The 16,872-nt window shown below is 35.5% G+C and overlaps 1 protein-coding gene across 1 annotated transcript in view; it reads left to right on the top strand.

Moving 5' to 3' along the window:
- The first annotated feature begins 7,343 nt into the window (after positions 1-7,343).
- LOC102578438 (respiratory burst oxidase homolog protein E-like) overlaps positions 7,344-16,872 on the top strand; it is a 13,493-nt gene continuing 3,964 nt past the window's right edge. Inside the window, exons 1-13 of the mRNA XM_006349915.2 lie at positions 7,344-8,041; positions 8,175-8,334; positions 10,524-10,572; positions 11,154-11,267; positions 11,333-11,755; positions 11,823-12,206; positions 12,312-12,407; positions 12,631-12,746; positions 12,823-12,987; positions 13,070-13,229; positions 13,313-13,501; positions 13,630-13,758; positions 13,844-13,922. Coding sequence (XP_006349977.1) covers positions 7,537-8,041; positions 8,175-8,334; positions 10,524-10,572; positions 11,154-11,267; positions 11,333-11,755; positions 11,823-12,206; positions 12,312-12,407; positions 12,631-12,746; positions 12,823-12,987; positions 13,070-13,229; positions 13,313-13,501; positions 13,630-13,758; positions 13,844-13,922 — 2,569 coding nt within the window. The 5' untranslated portion in view covers positions 7,344-7,536. The remainder of the gene's footprint in view (positions 8,042-8,174; positions 8,335-10,523; positions 10,573-11,153; positions 11,268-11,332; positions 11,756-11,822; positions 12,207-12,311; positions 12,408-12,630; positions 12,747-12,822; positions 12,988-13,069; positions 13,230-13,312; positions 13,502-13,629; positions 13,759-13,843; positions 13,923-16,872) is intronic.

Here is a 16,872-nt window from a genome sequence, read left to right as displayed (position 1 = left end):
GTAAGACTTATCATTTTCCCCCTTTTTGATGATGATAAACAAACTACCCCACAAGAGCTCAACATTCATTCAAAATGCTAGTTCCCCCTATCACTAGTAACCAAATATCAGTTCCCCCTGTCAACAAACTCTTCTTTTAATTCCACCCAGTTTTCAAATCAATTCCCCCTTTTGACATCATTGAAAAGAAGTGACAGTAAGCATATACGAGCTGCAAGCAAAAAACGTTAGAAACTCAAGGCCATGGGCCACACAGTACATGTGCAAGTAAGCAATAATAGAGAAGATAAAATCAGACCAAACAGGGCAAAAATAGATGATTTCATTAGACCACTTATGTTGACCACAAAGTCCAGCCAAATCGGTAAACATGGCACAAGATTAAAACAGGAAAATAACCAGGACTTAAGAACATCTAGACCTATAGACTCTATTTAGGACTGAGGGGAATGATGAGGTAAGGACCGCAACAATAGGGTCATGCGATTATTAGCATTGACATGAGCCTGGAGTAGTTGCTTCATGCGATTATTAGCATTGACATGAGCCTGGAGTAGTTGCTTCATGCGATTATTAGCATTGACATGAGCCTGGAGTAGTTGCTTCATGCGATTATTAGCATTGACATGAGCCTGGAGTAGTTGCTTCATGCGATTATTAGCATTGACATGAGCCTGGAGTAGTTGCTTCATGCGATTATTAGCATTGACATGAGCCTGGAGTAGTTGCTTCATGCGATTATTAGCATTGACATGAGCCTGGAGTAGTTGCTTCATGCGATTATTAGCATTGACATGAGCCTGGAGTAGTTGCTTCATGCGATTATTAGCATTGACATGAGCCTGGAGTAGTTGCTTCATGCGATTATTAGCATTGACATGAGCCTGGAGTAGTTGCTTCATGCGATTATTAGCATTGACATGAGCCTGGAGTAGTTGCTTCATGCGATTATTAGCATTGACATGAGCCTGGAGTAGTTGCTTCATGCGATTATTAGCATTGACATGAGCCTGGAGTAGTTGCTTGTTAAGAGCCTGAACTTTCTCACAGTGTGAGACATTTGTCTTCAGGAGCTGGGAATTTCCAGCTCTCAACTTTTCGACTTCCTTCTTACTTTTAGTACTGGTACCAGGTCCCTAGAAATGGTCTGTTGCATCTGGGCCTTAAGTCGTTTAATCTCTACCTCATTGGCATTCAAGGTTATTGTAAGATCATTTAACTCAGGCTTGAGAGATTTCTGTTGCTCAAGAAGATCAGACACATGTGACTTACCCTTGACCTTTCCTCAGCACATTCACATTCCAGGAGGGTTGCAGGAGAAAACATCTGCTTCATAGTACTAGGTACTCCCCTGCCAAGAGGTATGCCAAAGTTTTCAAACACATGGTTTAATAGGTACCCATAAGGGATTCCATGTTTGGCATTTTTCCAAGTCATCACCCTGTGCATGTGTTCAAGCATAATTGTAGGAAGGTTGATAGCCTCGAGTTCATCCAACTGTTCCATGAGGAACATATCTGCGGCAGAGGATACAGTTCTCTTTTCACGCCTTCGCACCAGGACCTTGTTAATGAACTCAAAAATCAACTGATATTTTCCTTTGAGGAACTTCTTAGGTAGACAAGCACGTTTTATGTCCCACGCTTGGTAGCCCTTTGAACAAAATTACTAGAAGGTTTGCAACCTTCAATGGAGCAGATTCCTATTGAAGGAACTCCCAATATGATTCCCAAGCTTTCTTCATTCAGTGAGATCTTTACTGCACGAACTGTTTTCTGAATGCCTCCATCATCAAAGAGCTCCATTTTGTAATAGAATTCCAACACTTCTGGATTGTGTAAATAAGGCACTGGACATTCAAACAGGTGTTCCCAACTTTGTAGGGACACAGAATCAAAAAGGGTAGACTCTGAATGTGAAGCATCTCTTCAATCTCAGAATCTTCTTTGCTCTTTAGATTCTCAATTCCACAAGACTCATCGAACATCACATGGACACTTTCTTCAACGCATAGTGTATTTTTGTTGTACACACGATAAGCCTTGTTTGAAGAAGAATATCCCGCAAATATTCATTCATCACTCTTGGGATCAAATTTCCCAAGATCTTCCTTCCCACTGTTCAAAATAAAGCATTTGCATCCAAAGGCCCTTAGATAGCTGAGTTTGGGCTTTTGACTGTTCAGCAATTCATAAGGAGTTTTGTTTAGAATAGACTTGATTAGATACCTTTTGGTCACATAACATGCAATATTCATAGCTTCAGCTCAAAATTTACTTTTTCTGCTTCAATGATGATCTAATCTACTTCCCTTTTAACATAGGCATCACAAACTTTGTCATTTGCAATTTTATATTTGGCAGACCACGAACCAAGTCTCTTCACTCACATGGAAAAGTCTTCTGTGTCATAGATCAACATTCTCACCTTGAGAACTAAGGCAAGCGAGACTATCACTATGAGCAGTATCTAGATCAACAATATACATGTTCTTGTATCTCTTTGCTGTCAAGATAACCACCCGAAAGATCAAGTTTGTGACCACACATTTATCTAATCAGAACTTAACTCCATTTTCTTTATCACAAATTTGTGAAACACTTAGAAGATTATACTTCAACCAATTGACATAGTACACATCTTCATGGAGTGTTCCACAAAATTTCCAATCCTGCCTACGCCAAGAATGTACCCTTTCTTGCCATTGCCAAAAGAGACACCTCCACATTTTTTTAGTTTTCTCAGGCATGTGCTTTGAGAATCCACTATTCATGAAACAACACTGGCTCCTGCATAACATATCACTTGTTAGCCTTGGGAACCCACTTGAGTCAGAGTTCCTTGTACGTAGATAAAGGAGTGATAAGAAAAAAAATTGTCCAGTAAGAAAGACTGGTTTTCTTCAACGTAGGACCAGAAGCAGGACCATGTCCCTTCTTTTTCTTGTTTCTCCGTTTAGAATAGTTGGGAAAACTTTCTTCATGTTTTTTTAAATATTGAAAAGTCCTTGGTCATTTCGACCATAATGCAAACAAAGCAGATTATCGACAACAGAGACATATTTGTTGTGGGGATTGTAAGGAGAATCGATTTTCATATAGCCTAGACCTCTTCCACCATTATGTTCCTGATTACTGAGATTTGAAAGCTAGTTGGAGGAAGCAATCCATTTGAGGGCTTTGTTCAATTCTTCTTTCACACGAATCAGGTCCCTCTCTAACTAAGCATTCCTTTCTAAGGTCATTGAGAGCTTCACTTTAGCAATGTTTAACCCTATTTCCAATTAATACTGCAAAATGTTTTCCTCACTTTCTCCTTTTGAAACCCTTATAGTGATCCCTTTTATCTTTTCCCTTCAATTCTAGATTTTTAGCTTCTAAAATAACCATTTGTTCTTCCATATCAGATATTTGGGTGACTAAAGCAATTTTTCCATCTTGAAAGATGTCTAGGTTGTTTTTCAAGAGATCCTTCTCAGTGATTAGCTCACTGATTGAATCAATTAGTACAACAACTAGCTTTCTCAATTTACTAATGGAAAAGATATTCAAGCTTTCCTTGAATTCAGATAGGGTTACCTCTTCAATAACATCATTCTTCCAGACAACCTCATTATACTGTTGTTGAGGTTTGGGAACAAGTCTTGTGATTTCTCTAACCTTCACATCGATTGTAGGAATGTGAGAACCATCAAGAACAATATCTGAAGGCTCACTATCCTGAGCCATCAGATAGTCATGCATGCGAGTATTCCACCAACGGTAGAACATGCCATTACATAGAGGTGGCCTAATTGATGATTGACCTTCTTCTAGATTTAGTGGAGCCGCCATTCTCATATGAATCTCTCTTGGTGTTAACCTGATAGAGAGCTTAGGCTGTGATACCAATTGATAAAATGGATGTGTCCACTAATGGTCACTAGACCAGGTCCCTCGATAGAATAATAGTGCAGAAAATAAATAACTTAAAGTAAATCAAACACAGTGAATTTTACGTGGAAACCCCCTTGCTTAAGGGAGGAGAAAACCACGACCTATACTCACAGGATTTCAACTCAAACTCCATTTCAGTCAAAACGGAGCAAAGCTTCATATTACAAACTCTTGTAACCTAGGAATTAAACTCTTAATCTCTTTCCCCTTACTGTAACAACTCTACTACAAAGAAAACTATGCAATAACTCTATTTCCCACTAAACCATAACTCTAGTTGATCTAGACTTCAAGAACCTAACAAGGCTAACCAACTACAGATCTCAAAGATAAGAGAAGAAACAAGAAGCAAATCTACTACACCCACACATCAACTAACTTAGTTGACACTCTTAGGCAACTCTACCCAAGAGAAGATCAAATCAATGATGTAAAGAGGCTTCATGACTAAAACATAAATGATTCGACTAACTAACTCTAGTTAATCCGACTCAACTAAAGACTTAGACAACCAACTAAACTACTATCCTTTATAACTTAGGAGTAGATTTACAATAAAAGAACACAAGACACAAAGCTCAAAGTATAACAAACGACGCTTCAATACTCCATCAGGTCCCTTGTTGAGTATGAGCAGTGCTCTTCCTTGAAGATGACTTTTTCTTTGTGAGCTTATGAATTTTCAGAATTCAAAAGTTTATTTTCCAAAACTTGAGTTATGTCATTGGAGGAAAAGACTAATATAGAATGGACACAAACCCTTGAAGTAAAGCCATGGGTTGGGAATCTGCTGCTCTACAAAGACGTGCACCAACCACAATAGATTTGACAACTTTTAGACAATTGTCTTTTGTCTTTTTCATGTACGGAGTCTTTCCTCAACCAGGTCCCTTGTTAGAATCCGAAGTTTGTTAAATCATCAAAACTTCTGATCAACTCCAAAATAACATTAGTTAATTTCAAATGGTTGATGTGAACACATAACAAATGTGGATCAAAGTATCACCGACTAACTTGGAATCTATCCAAGGACAACCGTCTGAAACTCATGGCACTGCTATCTCCAACAAATCTAAAAGATTAAAATAAAATTTTGGAAATAGATTTTTTTTTAAAAATAATTAATGGAAATTTGGAACAAACAAACAGACAAGAACCCTGTCATAAGCAAAGATTGCCAAGAACTTCATGAGAAAATTGGTTTCTTGATTAATTAAAAAGAATATATTCTTCTTGAGAATCATTTTCATCAAAAGGAGAATTTACTTTACTAACTTATGTGCAGAAGTTATTTACTATTTTTTTTGCAATTATCTTATATTGTAATAACTTCATATTATTTGCTCTAATTAATACTTATTTTATTACTACATTCTTACAATTCCAAAATTCATCAACACACTCTTCAATTTGTTAATATTATTATTGGTCATTAATATATTTTTCCTATTTTCCACTCACTGGCCAAATTTCGGATAACATTTTCAAAATAATACTATATTTTTAAATTTTAAAAAAATCATAGAAAATAACTTTCATCATATCAAGATTATAGTACATATAATTAAATGAACAATAGTGACTACTGAATACGGATTTTTATTGCTGGGACTTTTAAACTAGCTATTAACTAATAAATATTTTTTAATTTCTCTAATCTCATTGTTTATCGTATGTCATTGTTTTATTATTTATGTAAAGAGAAAATTACAAATAAATAAGTGAAAATAAATAGAATGTCAGGCATAATAAAGGTTATTTTTGTTGACTATTGCCCTAAATTTCTTACCATATTCGAATTTTCCTTTTTCGGAAAAGAAAACACAAAGTCTTCATATTTAACTAGTTTTTTTCTTATGACTCTATAAATAGAGAAACTCATTCCTTCTAACTTAGTAACATTCACAATGCAGTCTTAGGGGGCTTTGAGAGTTTTGTGTAGGAGAGGAAACGATGAGACACAAGTGATATTTATCACTTATGTGAACCTCTTTTTATTCCAAGTGAATTGTGTTAGGTTATTTCTCTCAATATTTTGTACTCTCATACCTTTAAGAGTCGTTTGGTGTGAGGGATAAGAATAAATAGTCTTGGGATAAAATGTTAGTCATGGGATAAAATTTTATTGTCTTGTTTGGTTGCCATGTTTGGGATAAGTACTTATCCCATCATTTATACTATAGTGATGAGATAAGTTATCCCATATATATGGTGGGATAAGTTATCCTATGATAACTAATCCTATGATAATTAATCCTGGAATAACTTGTTCCCAACCAAACGACCCCTTATAGTGGATTGCTCGTCTCCTCTTGTGAACGTAAGTCCATTAATCAATCAATATTAAATATTTATATCTTTTAGTATATTTCTCGTTTATTTTCTTATCCATTATCTTCCTGTTAATTATTTCGGTCCCAATCTATTTCTAGAAGAGTATACAAAGCATAGAATGAAATGAATGAAATCAAAGGGAATTATTTGAATGATACTCCTAATATATGGATAATAATTTTACCCGTCATTTGACATGATCTAAAGACTAAAGTGGTTTCCCATCTTTTCAATTGACTTGACTTACACAAGTATTTTAGTTTCCATATATCCAACCTTGATTTTTAACTGACCTAATTGTGTAAAAATAATAAATAATTATTATCAAATGTTAAGAAAGTCAAACAGACAAATAAGTAGAAAAGTTCATCTTGTTATCCTAGAAAATATACGTAGTCTTTATGAGCTGTAAATTCACGTAAAAATTATAAAATGTAGAAAAAAAACAATAGGATTACACGTGGTGGGCAATGCATTCTGTTAAGTACTATACGTATACTGTATACATACCACTCATAGTTTAGGATTCGGCTTCTAGTTATTACATTTCATATTATAGTGAGGCAAAATTAAATAATTTTAACACAAGTTTTATATCTATTTTAAAAAAATATATCAATTATATTTAAATAATTTATTCAAAATTCAATAAAACTAGAATAGTTGTGATCCAAATTAATAAACTAAAATTTATTTGACTTTACCTATCATATGATACCACTAATATTAAAATGGTCAATTAGGAGCGGAGCCAGGATATTTGTAAAAAAAAAAAATACTATATAAGATTAAAATTTATTTTTTTATGTATATATAATAAACATTAAATTTGATTAGTATTGTTTTTTCTACTCACGATTATCGTATACAAAAATCAGATGGAACTGTTCCGTCCTTAGTTAGAAATCTCAAATTTAATATTGAATATGAAGAAAATTCTATTAGGAATGTCACACTTAAATTAGTATACAATACACAATTCGATTTTTGAGCAAATAAGACACTAGGTGAGAAAGGAAAAATAAATTATGATATATATATACTAAAAGAGTCAGTGATGCTAGCTGTTACGAAAACACAAGGCTGCTAATATACATTCTTCCAAAAACTTTACAAAGTACAAACCCACTCCACCTGCTCTTTCTTAAAAGAATTTCTCTCTCTTGCATGAATGAAAATGATGAAAGAGCAAAACCAGAAATCATGTTGATCAGAGATCAGTTATTTTAGAACACAGAGAGGAAGATTTTTTTTTTTTTATAAAAAAATGCAGTTAATGTCACTTTTGAGGTCATCTCCAAGGAGCAGCTCCAATTACAGTCGGCACTTTGATATACCGGAGACAGAAACATCGGAGCATGTTGGTGGTGCAATGTTGCCTATTTTTCTCAACAATTTACAGAATACTAACAATTATGAGAGAGACTTGGTTGAGGTGACGCTACAGCTCGATAACAATTCCTTTGTTTTGTGTAGCGTAAAACCAAGTCCAGATCACAAAATCCAAATTGAAGAAGAAAATTCTCCCAGGAAATTCTCGTATTGGCTAAGATCACCGGAAAAGGATGATCAAAATCAGACGAGGGAGATGAAATTGAAAGTGGTGAGGAATAAATCGAGCACTGAGCGAGCTCTTGGAGGATTGAGATTCATAAGTAAAACGAGTGGGGAATGTGATAGTAATAATGATGTTTGGGGAAAAGTTGAGAGTCGGTTCAACGCTTTGGCCAAGGATGGTTTGCTGACAAGAGAAGATTTCGGTGAATGCATTGGTACACTACTTTCAAGTCGTTTCAGCTAACTGCCTTCTTTTCAACCACTCTGTTAAAAAATACACTAAATAGTATTTACGTTTTATAATCATATATATGATATAGTTTTTTAATTACACGTGACATGGTGTAGGAATGGGGGATTCAAAAGAGTTTGCGGAGGGAGTTTTTGATGCATTAGTGCGAAGAAGGCGACAAAAGATGGCAAGGATTAGCAAAGCAGAGCTTCACGATTTCTGGTTGCAGATTTCTGACCAAAATTTTCACGCCAGGCTTGAGATTTTCTTTGACATGTATGTCTCTCTCTCTTCTATGCTTTTTCTGGTTTCCATTGTCTTCTTCTTCCCCAGTTTCAAAGTAAATATTAATGCTGCTAACACGAAAGCTTTATGTCCTCTTCTGTTAAATAAAATTGGATTCACTTCTTTTTACATTGAATTCTAATTTATCTCTATTATAGATACACTGATAATGACTGACCATCTTCTGTATTGGGAAGACGTGGCGGATTTGCCTAAAATCTTACCTCCACCAAATTTATGTACTAACTATTTATTCATTTCATCCAAAAACACTTGCTATAAAAATGGAAATATAAGTATCCCAAAAGTATATAATGTAGCGAAAATAAATAAATTATTTGGTTAATAGTTTGATCTAAAAATGTGTTGTTATCAATAGTTTGATCTGAAAATATTTATATAGTCAATAATTTAGTTTTAAAATATCCATATAATTACATAATTGGTTAAGAATGTCTTTTTTTTCTAATAAATATATATATATTATTTTTAAACACATTTTTTTGGTAGAATTTTAAACACATTTGATTCCTAATAAGAGCACAGCTATTTTAAAAAACACCTATTAAAATCACTTTAACGAATAAATAATCTTTTTCAATTACATATAATTCCAAGACACTGGCCTTTTTTTTCTGTTTTCCTCTGCGTCTTTCATGTTACAAATTTGACTTGAATTACACGCTTACGTGTTGCTCCCTAGTCCCTCCCAATATTAATTACTATTGTGTCTTTCATGTTACAAGTCAGACTTGATATACACGTTTACCTATTACTAACTAATTTGGTGCAAAATGATTATACACACAAGTTTAATCTATAAAAGTAAAGCTGGAATTTAAGATCATAATATATATATAGAATATCCAACAGTATATTTATATATATATATATATTTTGCCTTGATTACACGTTGATGTAGCGTTTTCACCGACTTGCCTCATTTCCAAGTCAATAACACACTCTTTACATCTATTCTAGACACTTACCTGGAGTTTTCGGCTAAAAACATCCCTTAAATATACTCTAAATTTAAACAACATCCCTCTACTACCATAGTGACCAAAAAACATCCCTTAACTATCCTAAAAATGGTCAGATTCACCCTTTCATATTTTTTTCTTGATAGAAACTAAAGGTTAAACTCATTTCCTTTTATGTAAATGAAGCTAGAATTAACTATGGATAAACATGTGGCGTTTTTCACATATTAAAGTTACAATTCTTCTCATGTCAATTTGATGAAAAATACATAGTAAAATATTTATAAAAAGTTCACATAATTTGAATCTTAAGAAGCGAAAAACGTCACATAAATTGGAACAAAAAGAGTATTTTTTTTATGTAATATCTAAATATGTTACTTTTATATTTTAAAAAAAACAGTCCCTAGTGTTTATCAAATTTACACAAAAAATAAAATTAAAATAGACTACCTTCACACTTCAAATTTCCTCATTTGTCTAGGAAAGAAAGAGAAAATTATACATTTTTTTCTTACAATATTTTGTTGCATATCTGATCAGTAATTATATAGGGGGAAAAATAATTTACTCGAAATATTTTACTCACTTTTTACGGGAATATCGTGGCTGCTACTGTGAAGTTGAGGATGAAAACCTCTCTTCCTAGCTCATTCAGTTTGGTTAGGATTGTCTATTACTAATTATAAGCTAAGAGAAGAATGTGAGCAAACAAAATGGGGGATTTCTGGATTGATCAATCGTTAGTTTTTTAACAAAAACTAATTGAAGGATGAATCTTGCCATTTTTTAGATAATTGAGGGATATTTTTCATTCATTGTGATAGTGCAAGGATGTGGTTTAAACATAGAGTATAGTTAAGGGATGTTTTTGACCAAAAACTCCACTTACCTGAGTTCGTAACTATTCATTGTTACTGTTTGTTATGTGATACCATTCGATTTTCAAAATTTAAATTATAGTAATATTTTAAAATGTATTTTTTTTATCATATTGACAAAAGAAAATTTGTAATCCTTAATATTTTTCATATAGCTTTAATAAATCTAACTTTAACTATATGAGTTGATCTAATTAATTTTAACTTAAAAAAATTAATCTTAATCTCATAAAACAAAAAGTAGTATATAAATTGAGATGGTGGAGTATTTAATTTTCAATTGATGACAATGTAAATATGCATATTTTGATTATAGGGCTGATAGCAATGGAGATGGAAGAATCACGAAAGAAGAAGTTCAAGAGGTAAGATTATCATTGGTTCAACTTTCTCAATCAAAACAAATAGGGTGAACTAATAAAACAAAAAAAAAAACAAAAAGAGTGGTTCAGTTTTGGTCAAATTGACTAATTTCCGTCTAGAATGGGGGCAACTTAAATATTTTTTTTTTAAAAAAAACAACTTGTTCTTCAATCTTCTAATTATTGTGAAAGTTTGAAAAGTCTGAACAGCTACTAGTATTTCAGAAACAATTTAATTTGTATCCAAAGATATCACTTTAAAATAAAAAAAAAGCCTCTACAATCAAGTTAGTACTATTATTGCATACAGTAAGTATGAGTATAAAACTTGATAAAGAATGGAACCCACTGCTTCATCCTTAACCAGAGATCTCGGGTTTGAGTTTTGGGTATGGAGAAATTCTTGGTTGTAGCACCACCCTTGAATGAGTCTTGCACTGTGCAATTCGAATTTAGTTGGAGCTCTAATGTTGGCTCTGAAACCAAAAAAATGAAAACTTGAAAAAGATGGTAGGTAACTTTAAAAATCATTAGATTGTGAGATAATTCGTAATTTTATTTATATGTTTTTGTTCCTTGACCAGTTGATAATGGTGAGTGCTTCAGCAAATAAGCTATCAAAATTGAAGGAAAATGCAGGAGAGTATGCGTGTTTGATAATGGAGGAATTAGATCCAGAAGATGTTGGTTACATTGAGGTATGTTCCTCTGGCTTGCAAAGTGTGTTAAAAATAGCAACACTAATATGTGCCTTTTCCTTCAGTTATGGCAGTTGGAAACACTTCTTCTACAAAGGGACAATTACATGAGCTACAGTAGGCCTTTAAGCACAACCAGTGTCGACTGGAGTCCAAACATAGGAACCAGCAACGCCAACAACATAGTAAAGAAAGCAAGTCGTGCCCTCAAATGCCTTGTCTTAGACAACTGGCACAGAGGCTCGATTATCTTGCTATGGTTTCTCACTATGATTGGACTTTTCACTTGGAAATTCATGCAGTATAGGCAAATGGAAGCATTTCAAGTAATGGGTTACTGTTTGGCTACAGCTAAAGGGGCTGCCGAGACACTCAAGTTTAACATGGCACTAATCCTTTTACCAGTTTGTCGAAACATGTTAACTAGGTTACGTTCAACAAGAGCCAGGATACTTATTCCATTTGATGACAATATCAATTTTCACAAGGTAAACACTCCATACCTCAATTTATCACTAGTATCATATATTCCTTAACTAGGCCATTCGCTTGCAGATTATTGCACATGCCATAGCTGTTGGCATAATACTTCATGCAACCAACCATTTAGCCTGTGATTTTCCCCATTTGGTTAACTCATCGCCAGAAAAATTTGCACTCGTAGCTTCTGATTTTGACAAGTTGAAGCCAAACTACGTAAGTCTTTTGACTGGTGTTGAGGGCATCACCGGTATTTCTATGGTAATTTTGATGACTATAGCCTTCATACTGGCAACACGACGCTTCAGGAGGAGCGTACTCAAGTTGCCACCCCCTCTGAACCTATTAACAGGCTTTAATGCTTTTTGGTATTCTCATCACCTTCTGGCATTGGTCTATATATTGCTACTACTACATGGAACATTCCTGTTCTTTGTCCACAAATGGTATCAGAAGACGGTAAGGACTATGAAGATAATTAGTACAAAGAAAGAAAGCATTAAATTGAAAAAAACATTTATCCAAGATTATATGCTAACAATGTATCACCAATAACTATTGCAGACGTGGATGTATATCTCCATTCCGCTAATCCTGTACATTGCAGAGAGGACTTTGAGAACATGGCGATCAGAAGACTATGCTGTTAAGATCTTGAAGGTAAGTTGCCAATGAGGCCTTCATCTCTAGCAAACTAAGGGCAAGAAACTGATTCATGTGGTTAAATAGATGGCATTTTCATCAATTACACTTGTATTCTCGGGACAGTACAAGAAACTAGCTCCTAAAATGAAACTGTAGAACCACCTAAGAATATAGGGAGAGGAAGATGAAGAACAAGATAGAAGAAAACAAATAAAGAATTGATTTTCGGACCTTACAGGTTTCTGTACTTCCAGGAGATGTCTTGAGCTTGATCATGTCAAAACCAGCTGGCTTCAAATACAAGAGCGGGCAGTATATATTCCTGCAGTGCCCAACAATATCCTCATTTGAATGGTAGGTATTGTTGTTTCACATGCAAGCTTATTATGTTCCGAACAGGCATTGAACATATATCTCAATATTTCTCCAGGCATCCATTTTCTATAACATCAGCACCAGGAGATGACTACCTCAGTGTTTATATCCGGATCGTAGGTGACTGGACAAAAGAACTTAAGATGGTATTCACAGAGATTCCAGTATGTGTAGTTGGTCGAGCAAAGTTTAAAGAACATGAAAATGTTGATCAAAGAGGGTAACTTTACTATTTCTGTCCAGTGATCAAACCTACATCGTGATTTCCTTTACAAGTTCTAAAAATGCTATCGACCATGCAGTTGTTTACCTCGATTGTTAGTTGATGGACCATATGGAGCACCAGCACAAGAGTATCAAAATTATGATGTCTTACTTCTTGTAGGGCTTGGTATTGGAGCTACACCTTTTATAAGTATCCTAAAGGATCTACTGAACAATAAAAGCGCACATGAAAATGTGGTAAATCTTACTTCATCATAACTTCAAAGCAATAACGTTGTAAGGCTCCAAGTAAATATTTTCCGTCCATGATTCTGTTTCAGGATTCGAATACTGGGACCAGCGCATCAGATGATAGCTGGACAAGTTTTGCTTCTTCAAGCTCAGCATCAAGTGTAAAAAAGAAATCACAAAGGACAAGAAGTGCACATTTTTATTGGGTTACCAGAGAACCTGGATCTTTAGAGTGGTTCAAAGGAGTGATGAATGAAGTTGCAGAGATGGATCACAAAGTAGTACATACATACTTCTTGCTACATGTCCTTAAAATGCTCCTAATTGGAATTCTACGTTAGTCGATTTCTGTTTTAATATTATTGCCATCAACTCAGTTATGTTCTGTATTCTGGTGATGGAACAGGGTCAGATAGAGATGCATAATTATCTTACGAGTGTTTATGAAGAAGGTGATGCCAGATCAACTCTCATCACCATGCTCCAGGCACTTAATCATGCAAAACATGGTGTTGACATCTTGTCTGGCACTAGGGTATGATCCATTACTAACCTCACATAGACCTTCTCAAAGTGAAATCTTTTTAATTCTACCGACATTAAAACTAACTCTACTGCAGGTGAGGACACATTTTGCAAGGCCCAAATGGACTGAAGTGTTCAAGAGAATAGCTTTGAAACATCCCTACTCTACAGTTGGTAAAGAATTTCTACAATCTCAATTATGATAATTTATTAAGCACCAGCAGTTCTGACAAGTGCCCCTTCCTACATGATTTTGCTAGTTTACTTAGACCTAATGCCTATTGATTAATTCAGCAAAAATGAGACATCCTCATTCTAATGATAATCATCACATAGTAGAAGCTAATAAAACAACAAATATCAAAGGTTAGAGAAAATAGTCAAATAATCCTCTAACCTATTATCGGATTTCCAATTACACACTTATATTTCATAGGGGTCCTATTACTCTCCTTGACTATTTTAAAGTAGATTTATTTCCTCCCTGGAACGTCATTATCAGACATGTGTCTTGTGGTGAAATACAAGCACTTGACACATGTATTTCACCATTTAATAATTTTTTTTGAAAGTAGGAATATTCTGCCGGGATAGAGTAATAATCAAAACTTCTCAGGTCTAAGTGGTCATAACAATCCAGTTCCCAATGCTCTTTCTCTCTCCTACTTCTTAGGAGAGAGGAACCCCATCTTTTCCGGCATCCTCCACCGGAATCAGCCTTTTTAAATAGCCAACAATAATCACCCACTGTGATTATTGATAAATCACCCACTAGTAGGATGGAGGATAATCGAATCTATTTCAATGCTGGTTTCAAGTCTTTTGATATCACCAGATAGGAAACTGAGAAAGCTGAATGGTACGAATGGGTAGAGAGAAGCAGAAAGATGATGCACAGATCGTCCATGAGTAGAAAGGTGTTGGAATGGATCTGTCTCTGTCTAAGAGAAGCATCCAAAGAGAAAAACAAGGAGACAAGAAGGTGGAAATTAGCTGAGCAAGAGGCAGTGCATTTTTTGCACGAGAAAACATAATATACATGGGAGGTTCATAAGCATCATAACAGTAAATAGAGGGGGAAGGTCAGGCCTAATTATTCCTGAGTTGGCATCGAATGCGGGATGGTTGGATGGTGCATTGAAGATCGACAGATTCATTAAATGCAAGAAGGGAAAGGAGAAAATACCCAGTATAAGGGTGGTTGCTGATTATCCATATGCTAATGCTATACGAGATAGTAAATGGCAATCCAGGAACCTACGCAGTGCAGAGGTCAAAAGCATTATGGGTAAGGTGGAAGTTCTAGATAAAATAAGTACCCAGGAGGGTGATCTGTTATCTAGATGCTTAGTTGGGTATTGCAGTGAGAAGCCCAAGGAGAGGACAACTTTAGCAGACATAAGAAGATGGTCATCAACTAATTGGAAGAAAGCCTTTGGAATCAACATTTACGAACTGAATGATGAGAAGTTTTTGTTTGAGTTCCCAAACAGAAACATGGCAGAACAAACCATTAATGAGCAGTGGCGTTGGAAGTCTTGTAATTTTAATCTGGAATGGTGGAAACCAACAACAGGTTGTACTCCTAAATATGCACTTGTTAAAGAAACATGGATTAGGGTTGTGGGGATCCCCCTACATCTTTGGTCAAAGAAGGTTTTCCAAGAGTAGGCGAAATCTGTGGAGGCTGGTTGGCTACAGAAGAGGAAACAGAGCTAAAAAATCATATGAAGTGGGCTAGGATCCTGGTAGCTAACGATGGTAGCAGTATCCCAAGAGAGGTGGAGGTCTCGCGCAACGGCACTAAATTCCACCTTCCAATCTGGCCGGAATACTTGCCAAGATTTGAATCATCGCCGGAAAATGATAAGGGGGAAGATGAAACCTATTATCCAGTTCAGAAGTTTACCCAAGGGATTTTAGAGGAGGTCGTAGGTGATGATGCAAGGAGATCCCATCAAACTAGGAATTTGCTACTCTCTCAGCACGTGACAACGTCAGAGAAAGTTAAATCTAAAGCATGTGAGGGGCACGTGAGTTTTTTAAATGAGACTCTGGAGGTGGATCACCAAGTTGGGCCTAATTCCAATTTACAGATTGAAGGCCCAGATGTGGCAGGCCTGGTAATTGCTAATAATTTTCAAGACGACATAACGGTAGTCCAGAGCACCTTTGACTTTATCGAAGACATAACAACTCAAGTGGCCATGAACGACAATTCTCAGTTACCCGAGAAGAGAAGTTCGCCTGCGACGGTAGCAGAGAAATCAATAGAGTTAATTGGGGAAAAGGAGTTGCAGATAGTGGGAGAGGAGGCTGATAGTCAACTGGAAAGGAATTTTGACGTGGGTGGGGATGATCGAGTCAACAGTGGGGTTACTACTCGAAATTCTGAAACAGAGTTAGTCAACTGGGAGGTTGATGATGTAGAACCTCTAATGGTGCAGCAACAACTCATAACTCAGGGCAAGGAAAAAGAAGCATCCAATTGGGTGCAGCAAAATCTACATTAAATTGGGGAAATTTTGGGATTGATTTCCAAGGTTATGAAGAGGAAGCCACAGAACTTCTGATGCAAATAGACAGTTGCAGACAAGCAAGAAAAACTGGAATCGTGCAGTGAAATTAAAAAAACCAAGACCAAAGGTGTACAAGAATTAAAAAATTTGGTATGTTTTGATGTCAAATTTAAAAGTACAGGGAACAGAGGAAAGGGGAGGAGTGCAAGTGCTAGTACTTGATGAATTTTAAACTAGTATCTTGGAATGTTAGGGGACTTAATAATTTAGAGAAGAGGAGGCTAGTAAATAGCATGATATGGGGGTGGAAGGCAGACATCATATGCCTTCAAGAAACAAAACTGGAAGGCAATGTCGTAGATTTAGCCAAGCAGGTCTGGGGAGGAAGGTGGATCATACAAGCATATCTGGAATCCAGTGGGACAAGAGGGGGGATCTTGATGATGTGGGATGAGAGAGCCTGGAAGGGGGAAATCTTAGAAATAGGGGCATACTCCATCACATGTAAATTTGAATCTCAACTCCAAGATTTTAAATGCCACATCACAGGAGTGTATGCCCCAAACTGTTACAAGGAAAGAAGAATAGTGTGGGAAGAGGTGAGT

The sequence above is a fragment of the Solanum tuberosum genome, unplaced genomic scaffold (assembly GCF_000226075.1).
Source record: "Solanum tuberosum cultivar DM 1-3 516 R44 unplaced genomic scaffold, SolTub_3.0 scf00113, whole genome shotgun sequence".
Classification (NCBI taxonomy): Eukaryota; Viridiplantae; Streptophyta; class Magnoliopsida; order Solanales; family Solanaceae; genus Solanum; species Solanum tuberosum.
The sequence above is the reverse complement of the archived record's forward strand: the minus strand, read 5'-3'. Positions and strand labels throughout refer to the sequence as shown.